Here is a 27,965-nt window from a genome sequence, read left to right as displayed (position 1 = left end):
TGATAATTTAGAGAGGAGACTGATCATGTGATAATTTAGGGAGGAGACTGATCTTGTGATAATTTAGGGAGGAGACTGATCTTGTGATAATTTAGGGAGGAGACTGATCTTGTGATAATTTATGGAGGAGACTGATCTTGTGATAATTTAGGGATGAGACTGATCTTGTGATAATTTAGGGATGAGACTGATCTTGTGATAATTTAGGGATGAGACTGATCTTGTGATAATTTAGGGAGGAGACTGATCATGTGATAATTTCGAGATGAGACTGATCTTGTGATAATTTAGGGATGAGACTGATCTTGTGATAATTTTGGGAGGAGACTGATCATGTGATAATTTTGGGAGGAGACTGATCATGTGATAATTTTGGGAGGAGACTGATCACGTGATAATTTTGGGAAGAGACTGATCATGTGATAATTTAGGGCATAGACTGATCATGTGTTAATTTTGGGAGGAGACTGATCTTGTGATCATTTCGGGAGGAGACTGATCATGTGATAATTTAGGGAAGAGACTGATCATGTGATAATTTAGGGAGGAGACTGATCATGTGATAATTTAGGGATGAGACTGATCATGTGATAATTTAGAGAGGAGACTGATCTTGTGATCATTTCGGGAGGAGACTGATCATGTGATCATTTAGGGAAGAGACTGGTCATGTGATAATTTAGGGAGGAGACTGATCATGTGATAATTTTGGGAGGAGACTGATCATGTGATAATTTAGGGAGGAGACTGATCATGTGATAATTTAGGGATGAGACTGATCATGTGGTAATTTAGGGATGAGACTGATCATGTGATAATTTAGGGATGAGACTGATCATGTGATAATTTAGAGAGGAGACTGATCTTGTGATAATTTAGGGAGGAGACTGATCATGTGATAATTTAGGGAGGAGACTGATCTTGTGATAATTTAGGGAGGAGACTGATCTTGTGATAATTTAGGGAGGAGACTGATCATGTGATAATTTAGGGAGGAGACTGATCATATGATAATTTAGGGATGAGACTGATCATGTGATAATTTAGGGATGAGACTGATCTTGTGATAATTTAGGGAGGAGACTGATCTTGTGATAATTTAGGGAGGAGACTGATCTTGTGATAATTTAGGGATGAGACTGATCTTGTGATAATTTAGGGAGGAGACTGATCATGTGATAATTTCGGGATGAGACTGATCTTGTGATAATTTAGGGATGAGACTGATCTTGTGATAATTTAGGGATGAGACTGATCTTGGGATAATTTAGGGATGAGACTGATCTTGTGATAATTTAGGGAGGAGACTGATCATGTGATAATTTAGGGATGAGACTGATCTTGTGATAATTTAGGGATGAGACTGATCTTGTGATAATTTAGGGATGAGACTGATCATGTGATAATTTAGGGATGAGACTGATCTTGTGATAATTTAGGGAGGAGACTGATCTTGTGATAATTTAGGGAGGAGACTGATCATGTGATAATTTAGGGATGAGACTGATCTTGTGATAATTTAGGGAGGAGACTGATCATGTGATAATTTAGGGATGAGACTGATCTTGTGATAATTTAGGGAGGAGACTGATCATGTGATAATTTAGGGATGAGACTGATCTTGTGATAATTTAGGGAGGAGACTGATCTTGTGATAATTTAGGGATGAGACTGATCTTGTGATAATTTAGGGAGGAGACTGATCTTGTGATAATTTAGGGATGAGACTGATCTTGTGATAATTTAGGGAGGAGACTGATCTTGTGATAATTTAGGGATGAGACTGATCTTGTGATAGTTTAGGGATGAGACTGATCATGTGATAATTTAGGGATGAGACTGATCTTGTGATAATTTAGGGAGGAGACTGATCTTGTGATAATTTAGGGAGGAGACTGATCTTGTGATAATTTAGGGATGACACTGATCTTGTGATAATTTAGGGAGGAGACTGATCTTGTGATAATTTAGGGATGAGACTGATCTTGTGATAATTTAGGGAGGAGACTGATCATGTGATAATTTAGGGATGAGACTGATCTTGTGATAATTTAGGGATGAGACTGATCTTGTGATAATTTAGGGAGGAGACTGATCTTGTGATAATTTAGGGATGAGACTGATCTTGTGATAATTTAGGGAGGAGACTGATCATGTGATAATTTAGGGATGAGACTGATCTTGTGATAATTTAGGGATGAGACTGATCTTGTGATAATTTAGGGATGAGACCGATCTTGTGATAATTTAGGGATGAGACCGATCATGTGATAATTTAGGGATGAGACTGATCTTGTGATAATTTAGGGAGGAGACTGATCTTGTGATAATTTAGGGATGAGACTGATCTTGTGATAATTTAGGGATGAGACTGATCTTGTGATAATTTAGGGATGAGACTGATCTTGTGATAATTTAGGGAGGAGACTGATCTTGTGATAATTTAGGGATGAGACCGATCTTGTGATAATTTAGGGAGGAGACTGATCTTGTGATAATTTAGGGATGAGACTGATCTTGTGATAATTTAGGGATGAGACTGATCTTGTGATAATTTAGGGAGGAGACTGATCATGTGATAATTTAGGGATGAGACTGATCTTGTGATAATTTAGGGAGGAGACTGATCTTGTGATAATTTAGGGAGAAGACTGATCTTGTGATAATTTAGGGATGAGACTGATCATGTGATAATTTAGGGATGAGACTGATCTTGTGATAATTTAGGGATGAGACTGATCTTGTGATAATTTAGGGAGGAGACTGATCTTGTGATAATTTAGGGAGGAGACTGATCTTGTGATAATTTAGGGATGAGACTGATCTTGTGATAATTTAGGGATGAGACTGATCTTGTGATAATTTAGGGAGGAGACTGATCATGTGATAATTTAGGGATGAGACTGATCTTGTGATAATTTAGGGATGAGACTGATCTTGTGATAATTTAGGGAGGAGACTGATCTTGTGATAATTTAGGGATGAGACTGATCATGTGATAATTTAGGGAGGAGACTTGATCTTGTGCTAATTAAGGGATGAGACTGATATTGTGATAATTTAGGGATGAGACTGATCATGTGATAATTTAGGGAGGAGACTGATCTTGTGATAATTTCGGGATGAGACTGATCTTGTGATAATTTAGGGAGGAGACTGATCTTGTGATAATTTAGGGAGGAGACTGATCATGTGATAATTTAGGGATGAGACTGCTCATGTGATAATTTAGGGAGGAGACTGATCTTGTGATAATTTAGGGAGGAGACTGATCATGTGATAATTTAGGGATGAGACTGCTCATGTGATAATTTAGGGAGGAGACTGATCATGTGATAATTTAGGGAGGAGACTGATCATGTGATAATTTAGGGATGAGACTGCTCATGTGATAATTTAGGGAGGAGACTGATCTTGTGATAATTTAGGGATGAGACTGATCTTGTGATAATTTAGGGATGAGACTGATCATGTGATAATTTAGGGAGGAGACTGATCTTGTGATAATTTAGGGATGAGACTGATCTTGTGATAATTTAGGGATGAGACTGATCTTGTGATAATTTAGGGAGGAGACTGATCATGTGATAATTTAGGGATGAGACTGATCTTGTGATAATTTAGAGAGGAGACTGATCATGTGATAATTTAGGGATGAGACTGATGTTGTGATAATTTAGGGAGGAGACTGATCATGTGATAATTTAGGGAGGAGACTGATCATGTGATAATTTAGGGGTGAGACTGATCTTGTGATAATTTAGGGAGGAGACTGATCTTGTGATAATTTAGGGATGAGACTGATCTTGTGATAATTTAGGGAGGAGACTGATCATGTGTTAATTTTGGGAGGAGACTGATCTTGTGATCATTTAGGGAGGAGACTGATCATGTGATAATTTAGGGAAGAGACTGATCATGTGATAATTTTTTGATGAGACTGATCATGTGATAATTTTGGGATGAGACTGATTATGTGATCATTTAGGGAGGAGACTGATCATGTGATAATTTAGGGAGGCGACTGATCATGTCATAATTTAGGGAGGAGACTGATCATGTGATAATTTTTTGATGAGACTGATCATGTGATAATTTTGGGATGAGACTGATCATGTGATAATTTAGAGAGGAGACTGATCTTGTGATCATTTAGGGAGGAGACTGATCATGTGATCATTTAGGGAAGAGACTGATCATGTAATAATTTCGGGAGGAGACTGATCATGTGATAATTTTGGGAGGAGACTGATCATGTGATAATTTAGGGAGGAGACTGATCATGTGATAATTTAGGGATGAGACTGATCATGTGATAATTTAGAGAGGAAACTGATCTTGTGATAATTTATGGAAGAGACTGATCTTGTGATAATTTAGGGAGGAGACTGATCTTGTGATCATTTTTGGGATCATTTTGGAACCGCCTCTGGAACAAACTCCGTCACTCTCTTCAATCCCACTCCTCCCTCCAGGTCTTTAAAACAGCTGTTCACCACCATCTCTTATCTTCCCCCATCCAAAACCTTGATCTTTTCTACCCCCGCTAATTCACCCTAGATCCAATTTTCTGAAATACCGACTTCTTTCCTGGAAGTCCTAGCAGTGTCCATGTGTTTTTTTTTTTTACCTCAACCCCCCTTCCCGTGCCTCCTCCCCCCAAACCCTCTTCCTCCCACAGATCTCCCGATGTCCCTGCTCTCAAACGTTGAACTTGTGTGCTTCCCTCTCTCTCCCCATCTTGTCTCCCGCTCCCTTTATCATATGTTTTATGTGTCAGTTTGTCTTTCTATTAATGTTAGCTCTTACACTAGCCTCGATCTTGTATACAAAAAAAACAAAAAAACTTTTGTCGAGTTAATGCGGACGAGGAAAATGAGCAATGAATCATCCTGAAAGTGCTCTGCTGCCACCTGGTGGCGAGTTCTTGTACAGCAACAACAACATTTGTGGTGGTTAAATCGATGTTGTGTGGACCACCGACCACATGATGTGTGGCAGACAATCCTGTTGGTCAGGGACGGGTCCAAGGACAATGGGAAACCAGTTTTCGTGAAAGCGAGTATCGAGTGTCAGCGGACAGGTACACAGGTAGCCAGACGGATGGAATGAACGGGTTGCTCGAAGTATACCAACCGCCATGGGAAGCAAAAAGCTGATGTTTTGGGGGTGAACGTCCACCAGATCAACCAAATCCCCGCCGCCACCACTGAAATCTTCCGTCGTATGCAAATGCACCACGTGTCTGCTGGCAGCATCATTACTCGCCACGACGGACGTGCTCCTGATGCGGCGCCCCCAGTAGGTCAGGGCATGAATACAGCGGAATCGCCAAGCGAATCGAAAATAACACGGGTCTCAATACTGAAGAAGAAGATGATGTCGAAACGCGTGACCGGCGTGGGCTTTCACCGGAAGCGGAAACTTCTGAGATGAACCGGTGGGATGGCAGTGCTGAGAGGGTGTCTCAGGCGGTCCATCGGTTGCTAAGCACTTTTAAAGCTGCGGCCTGAGCAGGATTCGAACCCGGAACTACCGCTCTTTTCATTCAATTCCTGCTTTCCTTGAGTCACACTGACAGATTGTGAAGTGAGGTCGACGGGACCGAGACCGTGTCCGTTTCCATCTGTACCGAACCTCCATTCGCACCCGTTTGTGTAAGTTCGTCCTCGTTACCTGTTCCTTGCTTTTTCTCGACCTTTTGGCTTTGTTCTCTCTACTCCTGTGTTGCAGTTTGTAACCCTGTCGCCATCCTCGTTCACGACCCCCTCGCTCTGCAGTCTCTCTGCTCATTGTGCTGATCGTGCTCCACAAGAGGAATCCCTTGACATGGACCTTCTGGAGTCTTACCCTCTCCACCGACTGGTCTGGCGAAATGACTGCGGACAACTTGAACAGGAGATCTCCAAGAACCGGGTAGGGAAGGTGGTGTGGGTCTATTCGGGTGATGTGACGTGTATGGTGTTACATGGGTAGGGGGTGAGGAGGGGATGATTGATTGATTGTGTGTGTGTGTGTGTGTGTGTGTGTGTGTGTGTGTGTGTGTGTGTGTGTGTGTGTGTGTGTGTGTGTGTGTGTGTGTGTGTGTGTGTGTGTGTGTGTGTGTTTTGATCATTTTTCTCTCCTTGGGTGCACATTTCAAAAATCGACCCCCACCCCCAATCTAGAACCACAACAACAACCATGCGGAGACCTGCAACATGTGACGTAGTGACAGTGGGGTCACAGTTGGATCTGATCCAACAATCAAGGAAATGGATGCTGATGAAAAGGAGGACGGGAGGAAGCATAATCGCCTGCAAGTGAAAGGGTTGAAATCGGGTTAATTGGTGGCACAAACAAAATATGGGTACGAATGGGAGGTGGCATGAGATGGTGATGCACCCTCTGCACGAAGTCCTGGAGGAAAAATTTGTGGGATTTGAATAGCCCCAGGAAGGCAGTTCCACGAACAGGAGAAAAGAGGAACAAAAGAGCGGAGGTGCGTGGTACTCCTGAATTTGTGCGAGCTTAACCAGGAGTGGGTTGGTGGAAAAACGAGTGCATCCTGGACTTTCTGTGGAAGGTCAGAGGCCTAAAGGAGCAGGGTGAGCTCGAGCGAAGGAGAGGCGGTTAAAAACAAGAAAAAAAAAACTGAGGCCATCAACCTGTCTGTGACGTGAATGCAACCGGCCTTTTGCGCACGGATGAGGGACATTCATGAAGTTCTTGGAACAAGATACAATAGTCGGAAGACATGCCAAGTTTTCTTTTAATTCCACTCCATTGTGCCCCTTGGCTTTACTGCACTCGTTCCATTTGTCCTTCAAATCATGCTGTGTCTGCGAATGGTGCAGTTGAAATTTTCAGAGTGCTCCTTCAGCCACGTCTCAATTTCTTCCTTCAGTTCCTCATTGTCTGTGAAAATTCGCAGCCATGCAGGTGGGATTTCAAATGTCAAAGTGGGTAACGGTCACCGCAGGTGAGACCTTGGACTTACCAAAGTGCTTTTATGACCTTAATGTGGCAATTCTCCATTAACGCCTCGTTCTAAGTAACAGTTTGTGGGTCGGTCGTATTGACCTGTCGGCCTTACCTGGGGTCATCTTCATTGGACTCGCCTTCACCCACATTGTCGGAAACTCTATTGGCCACATCTTCTGGATTATACTCTGAAACTTTAAACGTAAATGTCAAATTAATTGAACTAATGTCGTATAACAAGCACACATATACCGGTAACGAGCAAATAACCGCTAACACGCTAACTTGCCAACAAATATCCCTTTCATAGATCCCTGTGAATGACCCTCGTCAATTGAAACCCTAACGATAAAAAAAAATCCCACAAACGATGGAGTAAATTTACAAGGTTTATAAAAGGATGGATTTGGATGTATAAAATGAATACCAATTCCGACCCGGCTCCCATCTCCAAAACAAGCAACTGTCCAGGATTTTACATTTGATAAGAACTAGTACACCCGCTCACTACGGGAGCGGCAGGAAGGGTCATTCCTCTTTTGGGTATATAGATCATAATCGATCTATGGTCGGGTCTGAAGAACATTGGGTGTGTGTTCATTTACCAAGTTTCTTGTGGAGAGATCGCCAAGTGGTTTAAGAATTCGAGCAAGCACTCCATTCAAAACCGTTAAGGAACGGCTGGCTTGGCAAGCGCTAGCTAGCTGTTTGGTAAATGAGCACACCCCGGGCTTCCTCCCTTTCAGTTTTGTATTAAACAGGAGCGAGTTTCAAAAGTTCGCTACGAAAAATGCCACGGTAGCGGCAGAAAGGGCCATGTTATAAACCCAACATTTGTGGGTATTCTATAGAGTACCATAGACAAACCTTACTTCACGGATGTCGGGATTCCTCCAAATTTCTTCATTTCGTGTTATAAAGAGCATTAGCGACTGTTTAAAAAGCAAATCTTACGCGTTTGCGGTTTATAATATTTTTACTTCTGGTAGAGGCCGTCGGGCCGTTGGTCCCACGGAAACGCCATGATAAGCTATTTATAAACGTGACTCGACGTTTGTTCAAGGAGGAAAAACACCTTGGGGAGGTGGGATATTAATGGTGTTAATATTGTTTTGTAATAACATTTATATTATGCTGTTGTTGTTAGTTTTGTTATTCGAAGTGGCCTTGGAAAAACACCACGACAAAGCTAACTTAACATCGATAGACACCTCAACATGCAACCCCATTGACGGCAATGGTGGGGAAACCCCGCTCGGGGGAGAAAACCCCATTGGGGAGGGGGGCAAATGAAGACGCTACAACCTTCATTGTGTAATGTTTCGTCATCCTGTCAAGTTTGGTTGAGATTGAATAAGTAACGATGGAATGTATTGGCGTCAAAGATTCATCAGACAGACACCAAATGGCGTATTTTCGTATGGAATGGGTCAAACATTCATCAGACAGACACCAAATGGCATATTTTAGTATGAATAGTACACCCGCACACTCTGGGAGCGGCAGGAAGGGTCATTCCTCTTTGGGGTATATATATTACAGTCGATCTATGGTCGGGTCTCAAGAACATTGGGTGTGTGTTCATTTACCAAGTTTCTTGTTCAGAGATCGCCAAGTGGTTTAAACATTCGAGCAAGCATTCCATTCAAAACCATTAAGGAACGGCTGGCTTGGTAAACGCTAGCTAGCTGCTTGGTAAATAAGCACAACCCGGGCTTCCTCCCTTTCAGTTTCATGTTAAACAGCAGGAGCGAGTTTAAAAAGGCCGCCACGAAAAACGCCATGTTAGCGCCAGGAAGGGTGATGTTATTTACCCAACTCTGTGGGCTATATAGAGCACAGTAGATCTATGCTTGGTTCTGAAAGTAAAACTTACCTCGCGGATGTCGGGATTCCTCCAAATTTCTTTATTTAGTGTTACATTTGTGTTATAAACAGCATTAGCGACTGTTTAAAAAGCTAATCATACATGTTTGTGGTTTATAATATTTTTTACCTCTGATAGAGGCCGTTGGGCCGTTGCTCTCATGAATAAGCTCCCATGATAAGCTATTTATAAACGTTGACTCGACGTTTGTTCAAGGAGGAAAAACACCTTGGGGAGGTGGATATTAATGGTATCAATATTGTTTTGTAATAACATTAATATTATGCTATTATCGTTAGTTTTGTTATCCCAAGTGGCCTTGGAAAAACGCCACGATAAAGCTAACTTAAAATGGATATACACCTTAACATGCAACCGCATTGATGGAAATGGCGGGGAAAACCCACTCGGGGGAGAAAACCCCCTTGGGGAGGGGGCAAATGAATGCGCTACAACCTTCATTATGTAACCCTTCGTCATCCTGTCAATCTTGGTTCAGATTATATAAGTAACGACGGAATGTATTGGTGTCAATAATTCATCAGACCGACACCAAATGGTGCATTTTAGTATGATGATTGGTGGACGTCAACAATCCCACGGTGTCGTTCGCAAAGAGTAGGCGAGCTTTCGCTGACACTGACCAAATTCCAAATACAGTACCTGCCCTAACCAGCAGAGGGCATTGCGCCACACCTTCAACCAATGATGCTAGCCCGATGCTAATGATGCTACAGCCTTGTGCTACATACAAACAATGAAGGAGATATAATTTTTGTCTTCAAGCATAATTACCCTCGCCAGAGGAGAGGGTATTGCATTTGAGTCAGTTTGTTTGTCTGTTTGTCCGCACAGAATAAATATGATTTTCTCTGCAACCGTTGGTCCGATTGACAGGAAATTTTCACCATAGGTGCAACTCCACCTGTTTAATTTTTTTTAATGATAATTATGACATCATAGGTCACGTGGTTCGGCCGCCATCTTGGGAAAATCGAAAAACTTGGCACCTCTATAATCTCGGAAAGCGCTGAATAGAAAAAATTGAGACATGGCTCATTGTAAAGAACTCTCCATGGGGAATAAAATATGTTAATGATGATGTCATAAGTGCCTCCATTATGACGTCATAATTCGACAAGTCCAAAACTTCATCCAATCAAGGTGAAATTTCTTGAGCACCATGTCGGCATAAACTGGTGGAGAAAAAAAAATGATGACGTCATCGATCACGTGGTTTTGCCGCCATCTTGGAAAATCCGAAAAACTTTGCACCTCTATATCTCCGAAAGCGCTGCATAGAAAAAATTGAGACATGGCTCATTGTAAAGAACTCCCCACGGGGAATAAAATATGTTAATGATGATGTCATAGGTGCCTCCATTATGACGTCATAATTCGACAAGTACAAAACTTCATCCAATCAAGATGAAATTTGTTGAGCATAATCGAGGAATAAATTCGTTTAGAAAAAATAATGATGACGTCATCAGTCACGTGGTTCGGCGGCCATATTTGTTTTAACACAAAAGCCTTAAAAACCACTGAAAATACATCCTGGCACAGGTTTGCAATCTCTGATTGCTCTTTTTCTTGTTTATTATGTGATCAGGTTTTTGGTTCCTCCATTGTGATGGAGTCGGATTGTGCGTGACTTTCTTGCTGTGTTTCTCCAGGAGGAGCTTGAGAGCCGTGATCCACACGGCCGCACAGCACTCCACCTAGCTGTGGCCCTTGGGCATCTCGAGTCTGCACGGGTTCTGCTTCGTCATGACGCCGATGTTGGTGCAGAGAACATGCAGGGCTGGACAGGTACGTCATCCGACATCCCTTGCTGTGGTTTTTTTTTAAAATCTGGGTAAACATAAGATGAAGAAAACTTGTTTGGCAGAAAGTTTTTGAATTGGGGCACTCTGCACTCGGATGCTATTAGCACTCTGTGACTGTAACCAAATCGACACTACTTATTATTGTACACCCCTCCTTTCCTATGCCATCTCCAGGCGCTGCATGATGTCATTGCCGGGCACCGAAGGGAGCCCTGCAATGATGCGCGCTGAAAGGGAGTACTCAGTTTTCACTCCGGTTGTTTGTTTGTTTGTTTGTCTGGGTGATATCTCAGCCATCCTTTGAGCTAGAAAGCTGAAATTTCGGCACAATAGTGTGCACGTGCTTTGGCAAAAACGTTATTCTTTGTTTTTTGATGAATCAATTAATCGATTAATTATTTATTGATTAAGCAATTGATTATTTAATTTTTTCGATTAATGACTCATATAAGTAATTTCAAAAAAGTTACAGCTTCAGATGAAACACTGGTGGTTTAGGTATGCTATTAGCCAATTGATTAAGAAAATATTGGATGATCATTATTGTACACCGCTCCTTTCCTATGCCATCTTTTCCTATGCTCTGCTTGACGCCATTGCCGGGCTATTAGCCAATTGATTAAGAAAATATTGAATGATCATTATTGTGCACCGTTCCTTTCCTATGCCATCTCAAGGTGCTGCATGACGTCATTGCCGGGCACGGAAGGGTACTCGGTTTTTTGTTTTTTTGTTTTTTTTTGTATACAAGATCGAGGCTCGTGTAAGAACTAATATCAATCACAAAAAATAAAACGGACACACAAAACATACAATAAAAGGAGCGGAAGACAAGATGACTTGTGGAGAAAGAGGGAAGCACACAAGTACAACAGCAGAAAACAGGGACAACGGAAGATCTGTGGGAGTGAGAGGGCTTGGGGGGAGGAGGCATGGGAAGGCAGGGGGGGGAGGGTGGGAGAAGTATAAAACACAAGGACACCAAGGACTTCCAGGAAAGAAGTTGGTATTTCAAAAAAGTGGATTTGGGGTGAAATTAGCGGGGTAGAAAAGATCAAGGTTTTGGATGGGGGAAGATCAGAGATGGTGGTGAACAGCTGTTTTAAAGACCTGGAGGGAGGAGTGGGATTGAAGAGAGTGAGGGAGTTTGTTCCAGAGGTGGGAGAAAAGAGGAATGAAGGAGTGAAGGTGAGCAGAGAGTCTTGATTTTGGCAGTTTAACCATAAGAGGGTTGCAGGCAGATCTTGTGCGACCTGTAGGAATATTTGGGGGACAGAGCCCAGAGAGAGCTGGGGGGGCAAGGCCGGAGAGTAGTCGGTGGAAGACGGAAAGACCACCAACCTGCCTGCGGTGAGTGAGTGAAAAGCCCTTGGAGTTAGCTTCATCGCGGGAGAATCCAATGATTCTGAACGCTTTGGTTTCAAAGCGTGAAGACGAGCTAGGTGTGAGGCAGGAGTACCAGCCCAGAGGTGAGAGCAATATTCCATTGAGCTGCGGATGAAAGCCTTGTATGTGGTGAGGAGCCACTCCGGTTTCTTGTTTTATTGTTTGTTTTCTTGTTTGTCCGGGTAATATCTCAGCCATCCTTTGAGCTAGGAAGTTGAAATTTCGGCACAATAGTGAGCAAGTGCTTTGGCAAAAACGTTGTTTTTTGTTTTTTGATTAAGCAATTAATTAATTTAGTACTTATTTATTTCCTCTCTTCTGGGCATTATCTCAGGCACCTTTTGAGCTAGGAAGTTGATATTTGGACATGACAATGACCAAGTGATTTGGATGTAAAGGGTATTTTTGATTTATTGATTAATCAATTAATCGATTGATTATTTAATTATTTAATTAATGACTTAACTTTGTCAATTATAAACCCAACATTTGTGGGTTATATAGAGTACCATAGACAAACCTTACTTCACGGATGTCGGGATTCCTCCAAATTTCTTCATTTCGTGACGACGTTTGTTCAAGGAGGAAAAACACCTTGGGGAGGTGGGATAAATTTTGTGGGATTTAACTTTGTTAAATTTGACTTAACTTTTACAGATTTGGATGAAACGGTGGTGGTTTATGTATTCTATTAGCCAATTGATTCATAATTTAATTATTTTACGATTATTATTTCTTTATTTTTGGTATTAATCACTTATTTATTTTCTTTCTCATCTGGGCAATATCTCAGGCACCTTTTGAGCGAGGAATATGATATTCGGACGCGAGTGACCAGTGATGTGGCTATTAAGGATATTTTTGATTTAATGATTCATCAATTAATCGATTAATTATTTATTGATGAGTCCATTAATCAACTAATTATTTTTTCCCCGATTGATGACTTATTTACTTAATTTTCAAAAAGATACAGCCTTCGATGAAACACTGGTGGTTGAGGTATGCTATTAGCCAATTGATTAAGAAATTATTTTCCAATGATCATTGATTGATTTTAATTACGCAATTAATCAATCAATTATTGCACACCTCTCCCTCCCAATACCATCTCTATGTGCTGCATGCTGGAGGATGTTATTTCTTTATTTGGCATGGGAGCATTGTACTTTGAACGTATCTGTACTTGTTCTGTGTTTATTTACCCTGTCCGCTCATGCTTTTGCCAGTTTTATTCACTGTTACTTTTATCTGAAATTTTCAGAAGATAATTACATTTGGCAAGAATATATGAGTTGCTTTCTTAGCAACTTAAATTTACGAGGCAATTAGGCCCACCAAATATTGCCTATGCTCTATGCTGATCGTCAAGTAAGGAAGTGGCACGTACCATTTTTAAAGTATTAGTTATGACTCCCAGACTCAGAGTGGACACTCTAACCATTATGCCACCGAGGAATAGAACACTTTCTATTGTTTGTAATCAGTGTTTCTTCTTTTTCAGAGATGTTGTGAATAGCTTTTGTAGATGACTGCCCTGATTAGGATGAAAAGCTTTTTGGTTTGTCCGCCTATCCTTATCCAGCTGCTTTTGCATCCTCATGTCAATTCTTGCTGCCAAGTGCCACTTCCATGTTGTAAATAATGCAGTGGCGCCTTCTACCCTTTATCTCTCAGAACTAGAGCAGAACGCTAATGGCAGACTCCTGACCTCCATCGGCAATTCGAAGCTGATGGAATTATTAGCTTTACCAGTTCCCGAAAGGGTGGGAGAAGATATTTTGATCTGTATGCGTGAGCGTGTATTGGTGTCAGTGAGTCCACACTTTAATACTGTGCTCCTGGGAGGCCTACTGCGATATTGTGCTTCATGAAAGTTGTCTCGTGTAACTATAACATTTTAACATCTAATCTAAGTGTAAGTTGATTTTCTATCTTGATTGTGGATTTAGGTCCAAGTTGGAGATTATTAATCCCGTACGATATAATATGTGTCGTCTCTTCACCCTGTGCATGTCTGTCTGCCTGTTGTTGTCGAGGTCTAAGGGACATACCTTTCTTGCCTCTACTCCTTCAATAATGGTGTGTGTGTGTGTGTGTGTGTGTGTGTGTGTGTGTGTGTGTGTGTGTGTGTGTGTGTGTGTGTGTGTGTGTGTGTGTGCGTGCGCGTTTTATATATATTCTGCTAGTTTTTATGTGAAACATTTAGAGTGCTGGCTTGGGATTCTAGGGTTCTGAGTTCAAATCCTGGTCGGTCGTTGAATTAACACCTGCTGCCTCGGCAGTTTCATTGGCTGAGGTGTACAATCCTGGATGGGTCGCCACTCCGACGCAGGAAACTCAAATGGCTTATTACCCCCAGTCATCTGGTACTCATTTTGCCGACCTCAGAAGAATAACAGGCTGAGTCAACCCACCTGTTGTTGTTTCAACGGCAAGACAGGGGCTCAAATTGAAGACCCTAGGATCTTATGCCAGACACCTTAACCGTTAAGCCAACACTTAGCACAATGTTGCATATCAATGTAAGAATTTTTAGATCTCAGATCTACTGTAATCTGTGTACCCAGCAAGGCTCCTCATTGTTAATTATTGTGTTGCTGTTGTTGTTGCTGTTGCATTGCCCTGTGTAGTGTTGCAGGAGGCAGTGAGTACGGGCGACCCAGAATTGGTACAGTTGGTGCTGCAGTTTCGTGATTATCAGCGAGCTGTCCAGCGACTGGAGGGTATCCCTCGCCTGTTAGATACATTGCGCAAGGTGCTGCCTTTTACACTTGTCTTGCTATTTCCCTCTTCTTCAAGCAAAGTCTCTTTTTCTGACGACGTCCATCAGCTTCAAAATGACTCCGTGTAGACGTTGTTGATGTACGCTTTTGAGAATTCGCATGACTATTGCAGGCTGTCCTGTTAGGGTGGTGCTCTCTCCTACTACTCTGTGGTGAACCCTCACTCCGTGTTCAGTCGCACGCATTTGTTTTCTGCAGGCACAAGACTTTTTTGTGGAAATGAAGTGGGAATTCACAAGCTGGGGTGAGTTTCCGTTGCGTTGCTTACTCCATCCGGATGTTTAATGGCTCCTTTAAAGGCTCCTTTTATCCATATGCTTTTGGACAATTATGTGTACTGTCCTGAATTTGGTATGGTAAGCCAATATGGCTTTAATGTCCGATGTGACTCTCGTTACCCAGTGCCGCTGGTGTCTAGGATATGTCCCAGCGATGTGTACCGGGTGTGGAAAGCAGGAGCAAACCTGCGTGTGGACACCACCCTGTTGGGCTTCGAGCGCATGACTTGGATCAGAGGAAGCCACAGTTTTATCTTCAAAGGGCAGGGTGGGTGGCACGTACGCTTAGGATGGGCCTCAAATTAACAAAATGGTGATTGAAGTTACTACTCATATTACAAATATATGCCTGAGACAACCTGTAAGCAATAACGATTGAAAATGGTAGAATCAATAATTTTATTAATCAATATTGATTAATTTTCGGTCTTTTATTTAATAAAAAGTAACATTTTTCTCATAGCATAGATGACTTGTGTGTTTGGGCACTTTCTATCCTGCCGCACACCCCTGTGTTTATAGTGGAACCTCAAGGAGAGCTTTTCACACCCACATGAGATGTGAAGTTTGACGGTGTGGTTAAGTTTAATTAGTCGAGTTCACATCTTTCGGACTTGTGAATTATCTTGATGGTAACATAGGATCATAGTGATAATTGAGAGCAGGTTTATTTAATTTCTCACCCGTTATACCTAATTAATTTATTTATCAGCATCGCCTGATTGTGGCGCTGTTTATTCTGACCAGCACAACACAGCACTTATTCGTCCTTGGATTGAGGAAAGCAAAAAGCAAAGAAACGCCGCTAAGGTTTGTCGTGAAAGCTTTCTAGTGACTTTGCAGTTGCTTTCTGTGAAGCAAATTGTTCATATTCAAGTGATTTGTCAAATGCAAATGGTACAAATCTCAGTGATCATGAACCTATAAACCTGAAGACGGGAGCTGATCAAAAACTATTTTACCGTTTGTATACAAAATGAGATGTAACAACAACCTAAGGTAATGCCGACAATACCACTCTGTTGGCAGAAAGTAAAGAGGATTTGATGAAACTGCTGTAGACAGAGAAGAAGGAAACTGAAAAAGCTGTTTTTTATTTAAACCTAAAAAAGGCTAAAATCTTATCAACTGAGAAGGTCGATGGGTTCAGATTGGGAGACGATCACATGGAAATAGTGTAACGTTTCATCTTCCTGGATTCTAAGATTGAAGTGAGAGGAGAATGTGGAGGTGAAATTAATAGAGCATTAGCTTTGGAGAGAACAGCAACGTCAGGATTGACAGAGATCTGGAAAGACAAATATGTGATGATACAAACCAAAAGGAGTCTGGTGAATGATCTGGTATTTCCAGTTGATATGCATGGATGTGAGTTATGGACAGTGAAAAAAAGAAAGTAAGAAGATTGACAGTTTTGAAAGGTGGTGTTTTTTAGGTTTACTCCATGAAATGGAGAGTAACCTATTATTACTGCTAGAGTTTTCTTATTATTAATTCTTCCGCCCTATTTTGCACCTCCGAAAACTTCATAATTAATGTTCTCAGCAACCGCTGGTCGGATTGACAGGAAATTTTCAACAAACGAGCATTTTTAAATTCTAATTATGACGTCATAGGTCACGTGGTATGGGCACCATCTTGTAAAACAAATTCAACTTTTCCCCTCTGTATCTCCGAAACGGCTCAATGGAAAAATTTGAGGAATGGCTCATTCTAAAGAACTCTTCAATGGGAACAAAAGACATGTGTATCAAGTATATTAAAAATGCTAACGTTAAGAGGTTAGAATTCGTCAAACAAAAAATTTTCTCCCCCGAAAATGTGATTTTTTTTACCAGATGCTTAGTTAAAAAAAACTCAGATTGCAAAAAATTTCGAAATCATACGTCACATGGTTCGGCCGCCATCTTGTTTTTCCTGAAAAAACACAAAAACCCCTTTTTCTCCGCAACGGCTGAACGGATCGAGCCCAAACTTGGCAAGCATATTTGCATACCCATGACGAACAAAAAAGTCAGTGAGCATGACGTCATCCGACACATGGTTTCAGAGTTATGACGTTTTGAAGCTCAAACTAGAAATGGTATCACCTCCATAATTTGTGGAGATATCGAGTGGAAATTTTACACAAATGTTCCTCATGGGGGGATGTTTCAATGTTACTTGAGACGTTTTGATAAGTCACATGGTTTGGCCGCAATAAATAATGGAAGTTAAATTTTAAAAAGCTTGTAACTCCTGAACCACTGCATGGATCGACTTGACTTTTTAATGCAATGTAGCTCTCATCAAGCAGAACAAGTGTGCAAAATCTCAAGATGATTGGATGTAAGGTCCCGAAGCTATAAGTCTTTATTGTTGAAAGAAGAAGAAACACACCGTTTTGTCCTTCCAGAACGTGATCACGATAACGCGATCTCCCGCGGTCATTTCAACCTCAAATGAAATTCCAATTGCAGATTTGTCAATAGGTGAGGCATATTAACAAACGAATGAAACAGATTTGGTCAAATTCTGACTTTTTTAAACTCGATCGCATTTCACACAAACTTATGAGCTACTGAAGAAGTGGATGTCCTTCCAGGACGTGATCACTATCACATGATCTCCCGCGGTCATTTCAACCTCAAATGAAATTCCAATTGCAGATTTGTCAATAGGTGAGGCATATTAACAAACGAATGAAACAGATTTGGTCAAATTCTGACTTTTTTTTAACTCGATCGCATTTCACACCAACTTATGAGCTACTGAAGAAGAAGATGTCCTTCCAGGATGTGATCACTATCACACGATCTCCCGCGGTCATTTCAACCTCAAATGAAATTCCAATTGCAGATTTGTCAATAGGTGAGGCATATTAACAAACGAATGAAACAGATTTGGTCAAATTCTGACTTTTTTTTAACTCGATCGCATTTCACACAAACTTATGAGCTACTGAAGAAGAAGATGTCCTTCCAGGACGTGATCACTATCACACGATCTCCCGCGGTCATTTCAACCTCAAATGAAATTCCAATTGCAGATTTGTCAATAGGTGAGGCACATTAACAAACGAATGAAACAGATTTGGTCAAATTCTGACTTTTTTTAACTCGATCGCATTTCACACAAAGTTTTGGGCCACTAAAGAAGAAGAAGAATCGTTTGGCTTCTCAGATAAAATAAATAATTCTGTCTCTGCAATTTCAGGTTAATTTTCTTTTTAAAATGGCTTTTTCTGCAATCAGTGCATGGATTGACATGTGTGGATGTGTGTGTGGGTGTGGGTGTGGGGGGGGAGGGATGTGTGTGTGTGGGGGGGGGGGGCTTGGTGTGTGCGTGTGTGTGTGTGTGTGTGTGTGGAGGGGTGTGTGTGTGTGTGTGTGTGTGTGTGTGTGTGTGTGTGTGTGTGTGTGTGTGTGTGTGTGTGTGTGTGTGTGTGTGTGTGTGTGTGTGTGTGTGTGTGTATGTCTGTGGAGTGGATGTAAGCATTTGTCTCCTCCCCGTTCCCCATGCATTGACGCCCGTGGATGACATTCACGCCCGTGGATGACATTCACGCTTGCACGTCAAATGTGTAAATGTACAATATTTTACCGTGTTCATAAAGATATTTGGTGGAATGTATAATCATTTTTAATTAATGTTCAGAAATGTATTTATTCCAATGTGCACCAGAGATAAAAACGTATCCTCTTGGTAAGTGTGACGTAATGCGCGCGTCATAATTCTGCTTCCGGGTCCAAACACGAAACCACTCGAGCCAAACACCAGCTGGACTCAGTGAGAAAAGTTCTCGGTCATGCCGCAGTGTTGCGTTCCTGAGTGTGTAAATAGATCAGAAACCATTCAAGAACTGTCTTTCTACCGATTTCCTGCTAATGAAAAACAAAGGCTGAAGTGGCAACATACTACTACTACTACATACAACATACTACTACTGCAACATACTACATACTGCTACTACAACAAACTACATACTACTACGACAACATACTACTACTACAACAAACTACATACTACTACAACATACCACAACTACTGCAACATACTACATACTACTACAACATACTACATACTACTACTGCAACATACCACATACTACTACAACATACTACATAATACTACTGCAACATACCACATACTACTACAACATACTACTACTACTACAACATACTAATACTACTACAACATACTACGACTACAACATACTACGACTACAACATACTAATACTACCACAACATACTACATACTACTACTGCAACATACCACATACTACTACAACATACTACTACTACTACAACATACTAATACTACTACAACATACTACGACTACAACATACTACGACTACAACATACTACTACTACTGCAACATACTACATCCTACTACTGCAACATACCACATACTACGACAACATACTGATATGACAACATACTACATACTACTGCAACATACCACATACTACTACAACATACTACTACTACTACTACAACATACTAATACTACTACAACATACTATGACTACAACATACTTATACTACTACAACATACCATTACTACTACAACATACTACTCCTACAACATATTACATACTACTACTACAACATACTCTTACTGCTACTACAACATACTACTACTACAACATATTACATACTACTACTACAACATACTACTACAACATACTACTACTACAACGTACTACTACTACAACATACTCTTACTGCTACTACAACATACTACTACTACAACATATTACATACTACTACTACAACATACTACATACTACTACTACAACATACTACTACTACAACATACTACTACTACAAACTACATACTACTACTACAACATACTACATACTACTACTACAACAAACTACATACTACTACTACAACATACCACATACTACTACAACGTACTACTACTGCAACAAACTACATACTACAACATACTACTACGACAACATACTACTACTACAACAAACTACATACTACTACTACAACATACCACATACTACTACAACGTACTACTACTGCAACAAACTACATACTACTACTACAACATACTACTACTACAACATACTACTACTACAACAAACTACATACTACTACTACAACAAACTACATACTACTACAACATACCACATCATACTACTACAACATACTACTACTACATACTACATACTACTATGACAACTTGACACAACTACTACTACTACCACAACATACTACTACTACCGACATACATACTACCACAACATACTACTACTACCTACATACATACTACCTACATACATACTACCTACATACATAATACCTACATACTTACTACCTACATACATAATATCTACATACCACTAATACCACTACATAATACTACTTACATACTTGCTACATAATACTTACTACCTACATACATACTACCTACATATATACTACCTGTAGTGAAATTATACCAAGGTGAACCCAGGGGTGCTCGCTACGGAAGGGGGCGTCTATAAGACCCGGGACAACCGGGGCGCGCGGACACTTCAGCGGAACTCACTGTGACATAATCCAGTAGTTTGAATGGTATGTACGCCCCAAATGCTGCGCTGACAATGCGCTGCGCTAACCATTGTTATATTGAATCAACCATTGCTGCTCATGAAATGCTCTGATTTAATGCCTGTTGCATGCATGTATTCTTACAGGATGTACTGCAGATCTAAATGATATTAAACCTACCCAGAGGTCAAGTCGTGTCTGAGCTTGATTTTCACGACATTTAATATCATTTAGATCGCCGGAATGGCTGACCACAAGATGATCGTGGTACCGATCCTCGGAGCCGACCCTCAAGCTGAGGGATCTGCATCGGAGTTTGCTCATTGGCTCAACACGCTGGAGAATTACTTTGCGGCTCACGAGACAGAGCCCACCGCTGCGATAAAGCTGTCCGTGTTACAGTCCAAGGTCCATCACACTGTTTTCAAGAACATTTCTCGATTTGGGACGTACGCTACGGCCCTAGCCGAGCTGAAGCGCCTCTACGTAAAGACACGGAGCGCTGTGCACGGCCGGCATCAACTCTCTCAGCGGCGACAGCAACCGTCTGAATCGATCGATCGCTTCGCGCAGGAGTTGCGCTACCTATTGGCAGACTGCGTGCAGGACGTCCGGACCCACGAGCAAGTGCAGGACGATTTGCTCCGAGATTCATTCATCTCCGGAATTAGTTCTGGAGTCTTGCGGCTCCGTCTCTTGGAGGTCGCGGAGCTGACATTTACAGAAGCACTACGGCTGGCACGCGTATACACAGATGCCCGAGAACAATTGACCGCATATGATCACCCACGAGTCGTGGCGGGTACCTCGCAACTCGCGCGACCTGAGAGGGCTACCGCCGAGGATACGGAGGAGGACCCGACCACCACTACGGCCGAGTCTCTGGGAGCTCCTGAAGCGGACTCCGCTTCCGGCCTCACTGCTGCCGCCGTTGCCCGGCCACGGCCTGCCCGGTATGCAAAATGTTATTTTTGTGGAAATCGGCAGCATCCTCGCTCTGAATGCCCGGCCCGAGAGGCGACATGTCACCTGTGCTCCACCAAGGGCCATTTTGCAAAGGTCTGCAGAAAGGCCGCTCGGGGCACGCATTCCCGAGCGACCTTGAATGGGCTCATCGCGGAGCCAACGGATCGAGCGCCGGACGGGGCTCCTCGCTCGGCTTTGAAGAGCCGCTCTCCTCCTCGCGGGCCTCTGGCTACCCGCCCGACCTTGGTGAGATACATCGGGCCGCCGAAACAAATGGCGCGAACGCGACCGGTCACAGCGCTTCCGACCTTGACTGGCGTTCGAACGCCTACTTCAAACAAGCGACATGCTCCTGCTTTGGAAACTCCTCTCGAAGTGCGGCAAACGCAGCACGTGACACGAGCCCCATCTGACGGCAGCTTTTGCGAATTACATGCACCCACTTTGGCATGTGAATCTGCAGACGGCAGAAATCTTTCTCACGTGACTCGAGCCCCATCTGACGGCAGCTTTTATGCATTACATGCATCCACTTTGGCATATGACTCTGCAGACGGCAGAGACCTTTCTCACGTGGCTCGAGTGCCATCTGGCGGCTGCTCTTACGACCAACCCACACCCACTCTGGCAAATGACTCTGCAGACGGCAGAGACCTTTCTCACGTGGCTCGAGCGCCATCTGGCGGCTGCTCTTACGACCAACCCACACCCACTCTGGCAATTGAAACTGCTGATGAGCCAACTGACTTCAATGCTCCTGCTGAGGCCCAACCTGCCGACGCTGCCCGAAGGATTGCAGCCGGCGTGGGATCCACCCGCGAGGCGCGATCTTCTCGCCCGGCCGGAACTATACCTGCCGGGTCTGCCGGCCTAGCGCAGGCCTTCATTCCGCTCACGGTCGTGGGCGTTTTTGCGCAAGCTTTGATTGACACGGGGTCCACGGATAGTTTTATTGATCAGCGACTCGTGCATCAACATGGGTGGCCGGTTCTCGGGACAACCCGCCGGATCTTCATGGCCTCTCAGGGACTTCGGTTGAGCACAAAAGGGGCGTGTCGATTGAAACTTGTGATAAACGGACGCACGTTCCCGGACGTGTATCTCATGGTATTACCGGCCTTATGCGCTGACGTTCTGTTAGGACTTGATTTCCTTAAGCGGCATGGACGTTTGGAAATTGACTTCGGAGGGCCGGACACGCTCGCTGTGTGCGCCCTCGCTCAAATGGACATGGAGCCACTCTCACTGTTCCCCAACCTGACCACTGATTGTACCCCTGTAGCCGTCAAATCGCGGCGTTACTCTCGCGCGGACGCGCAATTCATTGCGGAAGAAACGGCCCTGCTCTTGAAGGACGGTATCATAGAACACAGTAGGTCACCGTGGCGGGCCCAAGTCTTAGTGGTGCGGAGTGAGGCCCACCGCCGGCGTATGGTAATCGACTATTCGCAGACGATTAATCGTTTTATACAACTGGATGCCTACCCCTTACCGGGGATGGACGCCCTGGTACGCCAGGTGGCCCTGTATTCCGTTTATAGCACTCTCGATCTGCGTAGTGCGTATCATCAAGTCCCCATCTCTAGGGCTGATCGCGTCTTTACAGCCTTTGAATCGGGTCAGCGGTTGTACCAGTTCATGAGACTTCCCTTTGGGGTAACGAACGGCGTCGCTTGTTTTCAGAGAGCTATGGATGACCTCGTTGCGAAGGAGAATTTGACCGATGTCTTTGTCTATCTGGACAATCTTACGGTTTGTGGGTATGACCAGGAGCATCACGACGCTAATCTGAAACGCTTCCTCGAGGTCGCGCGGAAATATCGCTTAACCATGAATGCGGCGAAGTGTCAATACTCTCTACGCACGGTAGACCTTTTGGGGTACACCGTGACCCATGGCTCCGTCTCTCCGGATAAGGAGTGTCTGCGCCCTTTGCTTGATATGGCTCCGCCTAGCGATCGGGCTTCGCTGAAACGCGCTCTAGGGCTGTTCGCCCACTACTCAAAGTGGGTGCAAAATTTCTCCGCGAAGCTCCGCCCCCTCATGGCCTGCGACACTTTCCCCATGGGCCCGGCCGCCCTGGCGGCCTTCGAGGGCCTTAAAGTCGACATTGCTGGCGCCGCTGTCGCGACGATTGACGAGAGTGCCTCTTTCGTTTTGGAGAGTGATGCCTTGGATCATGCGATAGCGGCGACTCTCTCCCAAGGAGGCCGCCCTGTGGCTTTCTTCTCGCGGACTCTCACCTCCGCCGAGCGGAGGCATTCGTCTGTCGAAAAGGAAGCGTACGCGATCGTCGAATCAATTCGGCGATGGCGGCCGTATCTGCTTGGGCGGAGTTTCCAAATCATCACGGACCAACAGAGTGTTGCGTTTATGTACGACACCTTACATGCTCAGCGCATTAAGAATGAGAAAATCACCCGTTGGCGTATCGAACTCGCCGACTTCTGCTACACCATCAAATACCGCCCGGGGAAGGATAACCTGGTCGCTGACGCCTTATCAAGGCCGGCCACTTGCGCGGGGGTTGTAACTTTGGAGGGGCTGCGCACTTTGCACAGCACTATGTGTCATCCCGGGGTAACGCGCTTCGCGCATTTTGTGCGCGCGGGCAATCTGCCGTACTCGATGGAGGACATCTGCCGTGATTGCGCGATCTGTGCGGAACTCAAACCGCGTTTTTATAGCCCCCCTCTGGGGACACTCGTTAGGGCTACTAGACCGTGGGAGCGCTTGGCGATGGACTTCAAAGGGCCGCTGCCAATGTCGAGCAACTCTCGCTATCTGCTCACTATCGTCGATTAGTATTCCCGATTCCCCTTTGCTTACACGTGCGGGGATATGTCGGCTGCCACGGTTATTCGGTGCCTGCAGAATTTGTTTTCTATGTTCGGGTATCCGGCCTACGTGCATACCGATCGGGGTGCGGTGTTCCTGTCCCAGGAGGTGAGGGGCTACTTGCTCCAGCATAATGTCGCTTCGAGCTACACCACCCCGTACCGGCCCCAAGCGAATGGACAGATCGAACGCTTTAATGGGATTATATGGCGGGCCGTCATGCTAAGCCTTCGGACCCTCGGCCGAGGCCTCGATAAATGGGCGTGGTCACTACCTGCCGCTCTAAACTCGATCCGGGCTCTCCTATGTACTGCCACCAACCAGACTCCTCACGAACGACTGTTCCACCACCCTAGAAGCTCCGGCAGTATCCAATATTTACCCAGCTGGCTCGCTGAACCGGGGCCCGCCTATCTCAAACGAGCGGTTCGCGCTAGCAAGTACGACCCCCTTGTTGACAAGGTGCAGGTCCTCCAGGCTAATCCCGAGCATGCTCGCATGTTAATGGCGGATGGCCGCGAGTCTACTGTCTCCGTACGCCATCTCGCCCCATGTGGGGACGACGACAGGGATATCGACGAACCCGTCTACGAGTCTATGGACTCTATCGAAGCTTCCTCTATGGAATTACCACTGTTACTCCCGTCGTCCCCCGCTCCCGTGCCCGAAGGCGCAGGGGCGCCCCCTCCGACTCCAACCTCCGGCGGCTATTCCGACGCGGGGGACTCCGGGCTAGGGGACGCCGTGCCCGGTAGATTCCGAACACGAACTGGCAGGGAGGTTCGCCGCCCCGACCGCTACGGGTGGACCGACTGATGTGGATTGACGTGACCCATTCGTTTATTGCTGATGCTTGCTTGCAACCTGCCGAGCGGCAGTATAGTTCTAACGGCGGGGAGAATGTAGTGAAATTATACCAAGGTGAACCCAGGGGTGCTCGCTACGGAAGGGGGCGTCTATAAGACCCGGGACAACCGGGGCGCGCGGACACTTCAGCAGAACTCACTGTGACATAATCCAGTAGTTTGAATGGTATGTACGCCCCAAATGCTGCGCTGACAATGCGCTGCGCTAACCATTGTTATATTGAATCAACCATTGCTGCTCATGAAATGCTCTGATTTAATGCCTGTTGCATGCATGTATTCTTACAGGATGTACTGCAGATCTAAATGATATTAAACCTACCCAGAGGTCAAGTCGTGTCTGAGCTTGATTTTCACGACACTACCTACATAATACTACCTACATAAATACTACCGACATACATACTTGTTACATTCTTACTACCCACATTCTTACGACCTACATACTTACTACCTACCTACCCACATACATAATACCGACATACATACTACTACCACTACATGCATACTACCTACATACATACTACTACTACCACTACATACATACTACCTCCATACTACTACTACCACTACATACATACTACCTACATACATACTACAACTACCACGACATACATACTACCGACATGTGACATACATACTACCAAGATACATATTATCTGCATACAACTACTACAACTACATACTTACTACTAACATACTACCACTACATTCTTACAAACTACATACTTACTATCTACAATCTACATACTTACTACCTTCATGCTTACTATCTATATACTTACTACCTTCATACCACATACTGAATTTATACTATTATACATATTAGAAAAGAAGTTGGTCAGAGTGAAAAGTGTCACAGGCTCCATTTTCGTGTTTGGACCCGGAAACAGAATTATGACGCGGCGCATTACGTCACGGCTTACCAAGAGGATTGTATTGGCCTTCCGGTTAAGGTGCATATATCATGTATATTATTTGACATTTCGTGTTAATATTCACGGATCATCCCTTGAATAATTTGACCAACATTGATTGGTTTTTCATGGCACGTGGTGCGCGATTCGATGGCGTAGGTGATGACGTGTAAGTTCCTTCAGTTGGATTTTCATATTCGGTGAAGACGGTCATTTTTGCGCTATTCCTTACCTTTGCAAATCCGACTCTAGCTGTTTCCACGTTTACGTGGGAATTCCCCAAGAGGTGTGTTTTTCAATATCAGGTAACCACACTTTTGTATGATATAATGTTTGATAGAACAGACTTGATTCGGCTCGTCACAGCGATTAGGAAGATAAACGGCGGCCATTGTTGTTTCTTGTCTTTACTCCTTTTGGCATTATTTAATGATATTTTCGTTGTTAAATGCTGCTTTTTCGAACGTGATGTGTATTGTTAAACTCGATATATGACCATTTATCACCAAACAAAGCAATGAATTTGTTTTGGATGCAGTTGAGTCTGTCAGCGAGAGGTAGTTATTGGGTGAAGAAGAAGAAGTAACGCAACACTTTTTCTTCAGTTTGTCGAGAGTGGGGTGTGTAAATGTACAATATTTTACCGTGTTTATAAAGATATTTGGTGGAATGCATCAAATTCTGACTTTTTAAAAACTCGATCGCATTTGAAACAAAGTTTTGAGAAACTAAAGAAGAAGAAACCTCCCTTGGTTTCTCAGATAAAATAAATAATTCTGTCTGCAATTTCAGGTTAATTTTCTTTTAAAAATCGCTTTTTCTGCAATCAGTGCATGGATTGACGTGTGTGTGTGTGTGTGTGTGTGTGTGTGTGTGTGTGTGTGTGTGTGTGTGTGTGTGTGTGTGTGTGTGGAGGGATGTGCGTGTGGGGGAGGGGGGGGATGGATATGTGTTGTGGGGGGGGGGGGGGGGTGAGGGGATGTCTTGGGGGGTAGGGGGAAGGGGGATGTGCGTTTGTCTGGATATGTGTGGGGGGAGGGGTGTGGGGGTGTTTGTGTGGATGTGTGTGTGTGTGTTGGGGGTGGGGTGTGTGTGTGTGTGTGTAGGGGGGGATGTGTGTGTGTGTGTGGGGGGAGGGATGTGTGTGTGTGGGGGGGAGGGATGTGTGTGTGTGGGGGGGGGGAGGGATGTGTGTGTGTGGGGGGGGGGGGAGGGATGTGTGTGTGTGTGGGGGGGGGGAGGGATGTGTGTGTGTGTGGGGGTGGAGGGATGTGTGTGTGTGTTGTGGGGGTGGAGGGATGTGTGTGTGTGTGGGGGTGGAGGGTGTGTGTGTGTGTGGGGGGGGGGAGGGATGTGTGTGTGTGTGGGGGGGGGAGGGATGTGTGTGTGTGTGGGGGGGGGGGAGGGATGTGTGTGTATGTGGGGGGGGAGGGATGTGTGTGTGTGGGGGGGGGGGGGTTGGTTTGTGTTTGGAGGGGTGTGTGTGTGGGGGGAGGGGTGTGGGGGTGTGGGTGTGGGTGGGGGTAGGCCGTAGGGGGGTGTGTGTGTGTGTGTGTGTGTGTGTGTGTGTGTGTGTGTGTGTGTGTGTGTGTGTGTGTGTGTGTCAGGGGTTGTGTCAAAGCATGTCCAATGAAAGTGGGGTTGTATGAAAAGTGGGGTTGTATCAAAAGTGGATGCGAGTAAACCGGTCATCATTGCCAGCAGTTTTAAAGTGGCAGTTCTAGTTTTTCTTTATTT

At 44.0% G+C, this 27,965-nt stretch overlaps 1 protein-coding gene across 1 annotated transcript in view; it reads left to right on the top strand.

Annotated features, from left to right (window-relative positions):
- Positions 1-5,396: 5,396 nt before the first annotated feature.
- Positions 5,397-27,965, top strand: part of LOC137417503 (ankyrin repeat domain-containing protein 13D) — a gene marked incomplete in the record, with an annotated part of 53,389 nt that continues 30,820 nt past the window's right edge. Inside the window, 6 exon segments of the mRNA XM_078780532.1 lie at positions 5,397-5,657; positions 5,781-5,916; positions 10,507-10,642; positions 14,679-14,803; positions 15,030-15,075; positions 15,234-15,377. Of these exon segments, the coding sequence (XP_078636658.1) occupies positions 5,830-5,916; positions 10,507-10,642; positions 14,679-14,803; positions 15,030-15,075; positions 15,234-15,377 (538 nt within the window).

The sequence above is a fragment of the Myxine glutinosa genome, chromosome 6 (assembly GCF_964187855.1).
Source record: "Myxine glutinosa chromosome 6, kmMyxGlut1.1, whole genome shotgun sequence".
NCBI lineage: Eukaryota > Metazoa > Chordata > Myxini > Myxiniformes > Myxinidae > Myxine > Myxine glutinosa.
Note: the sequence above shows the minus strand (reverse complement) of the source record. Positions and strands in the feature narration are given on the sequence as shown.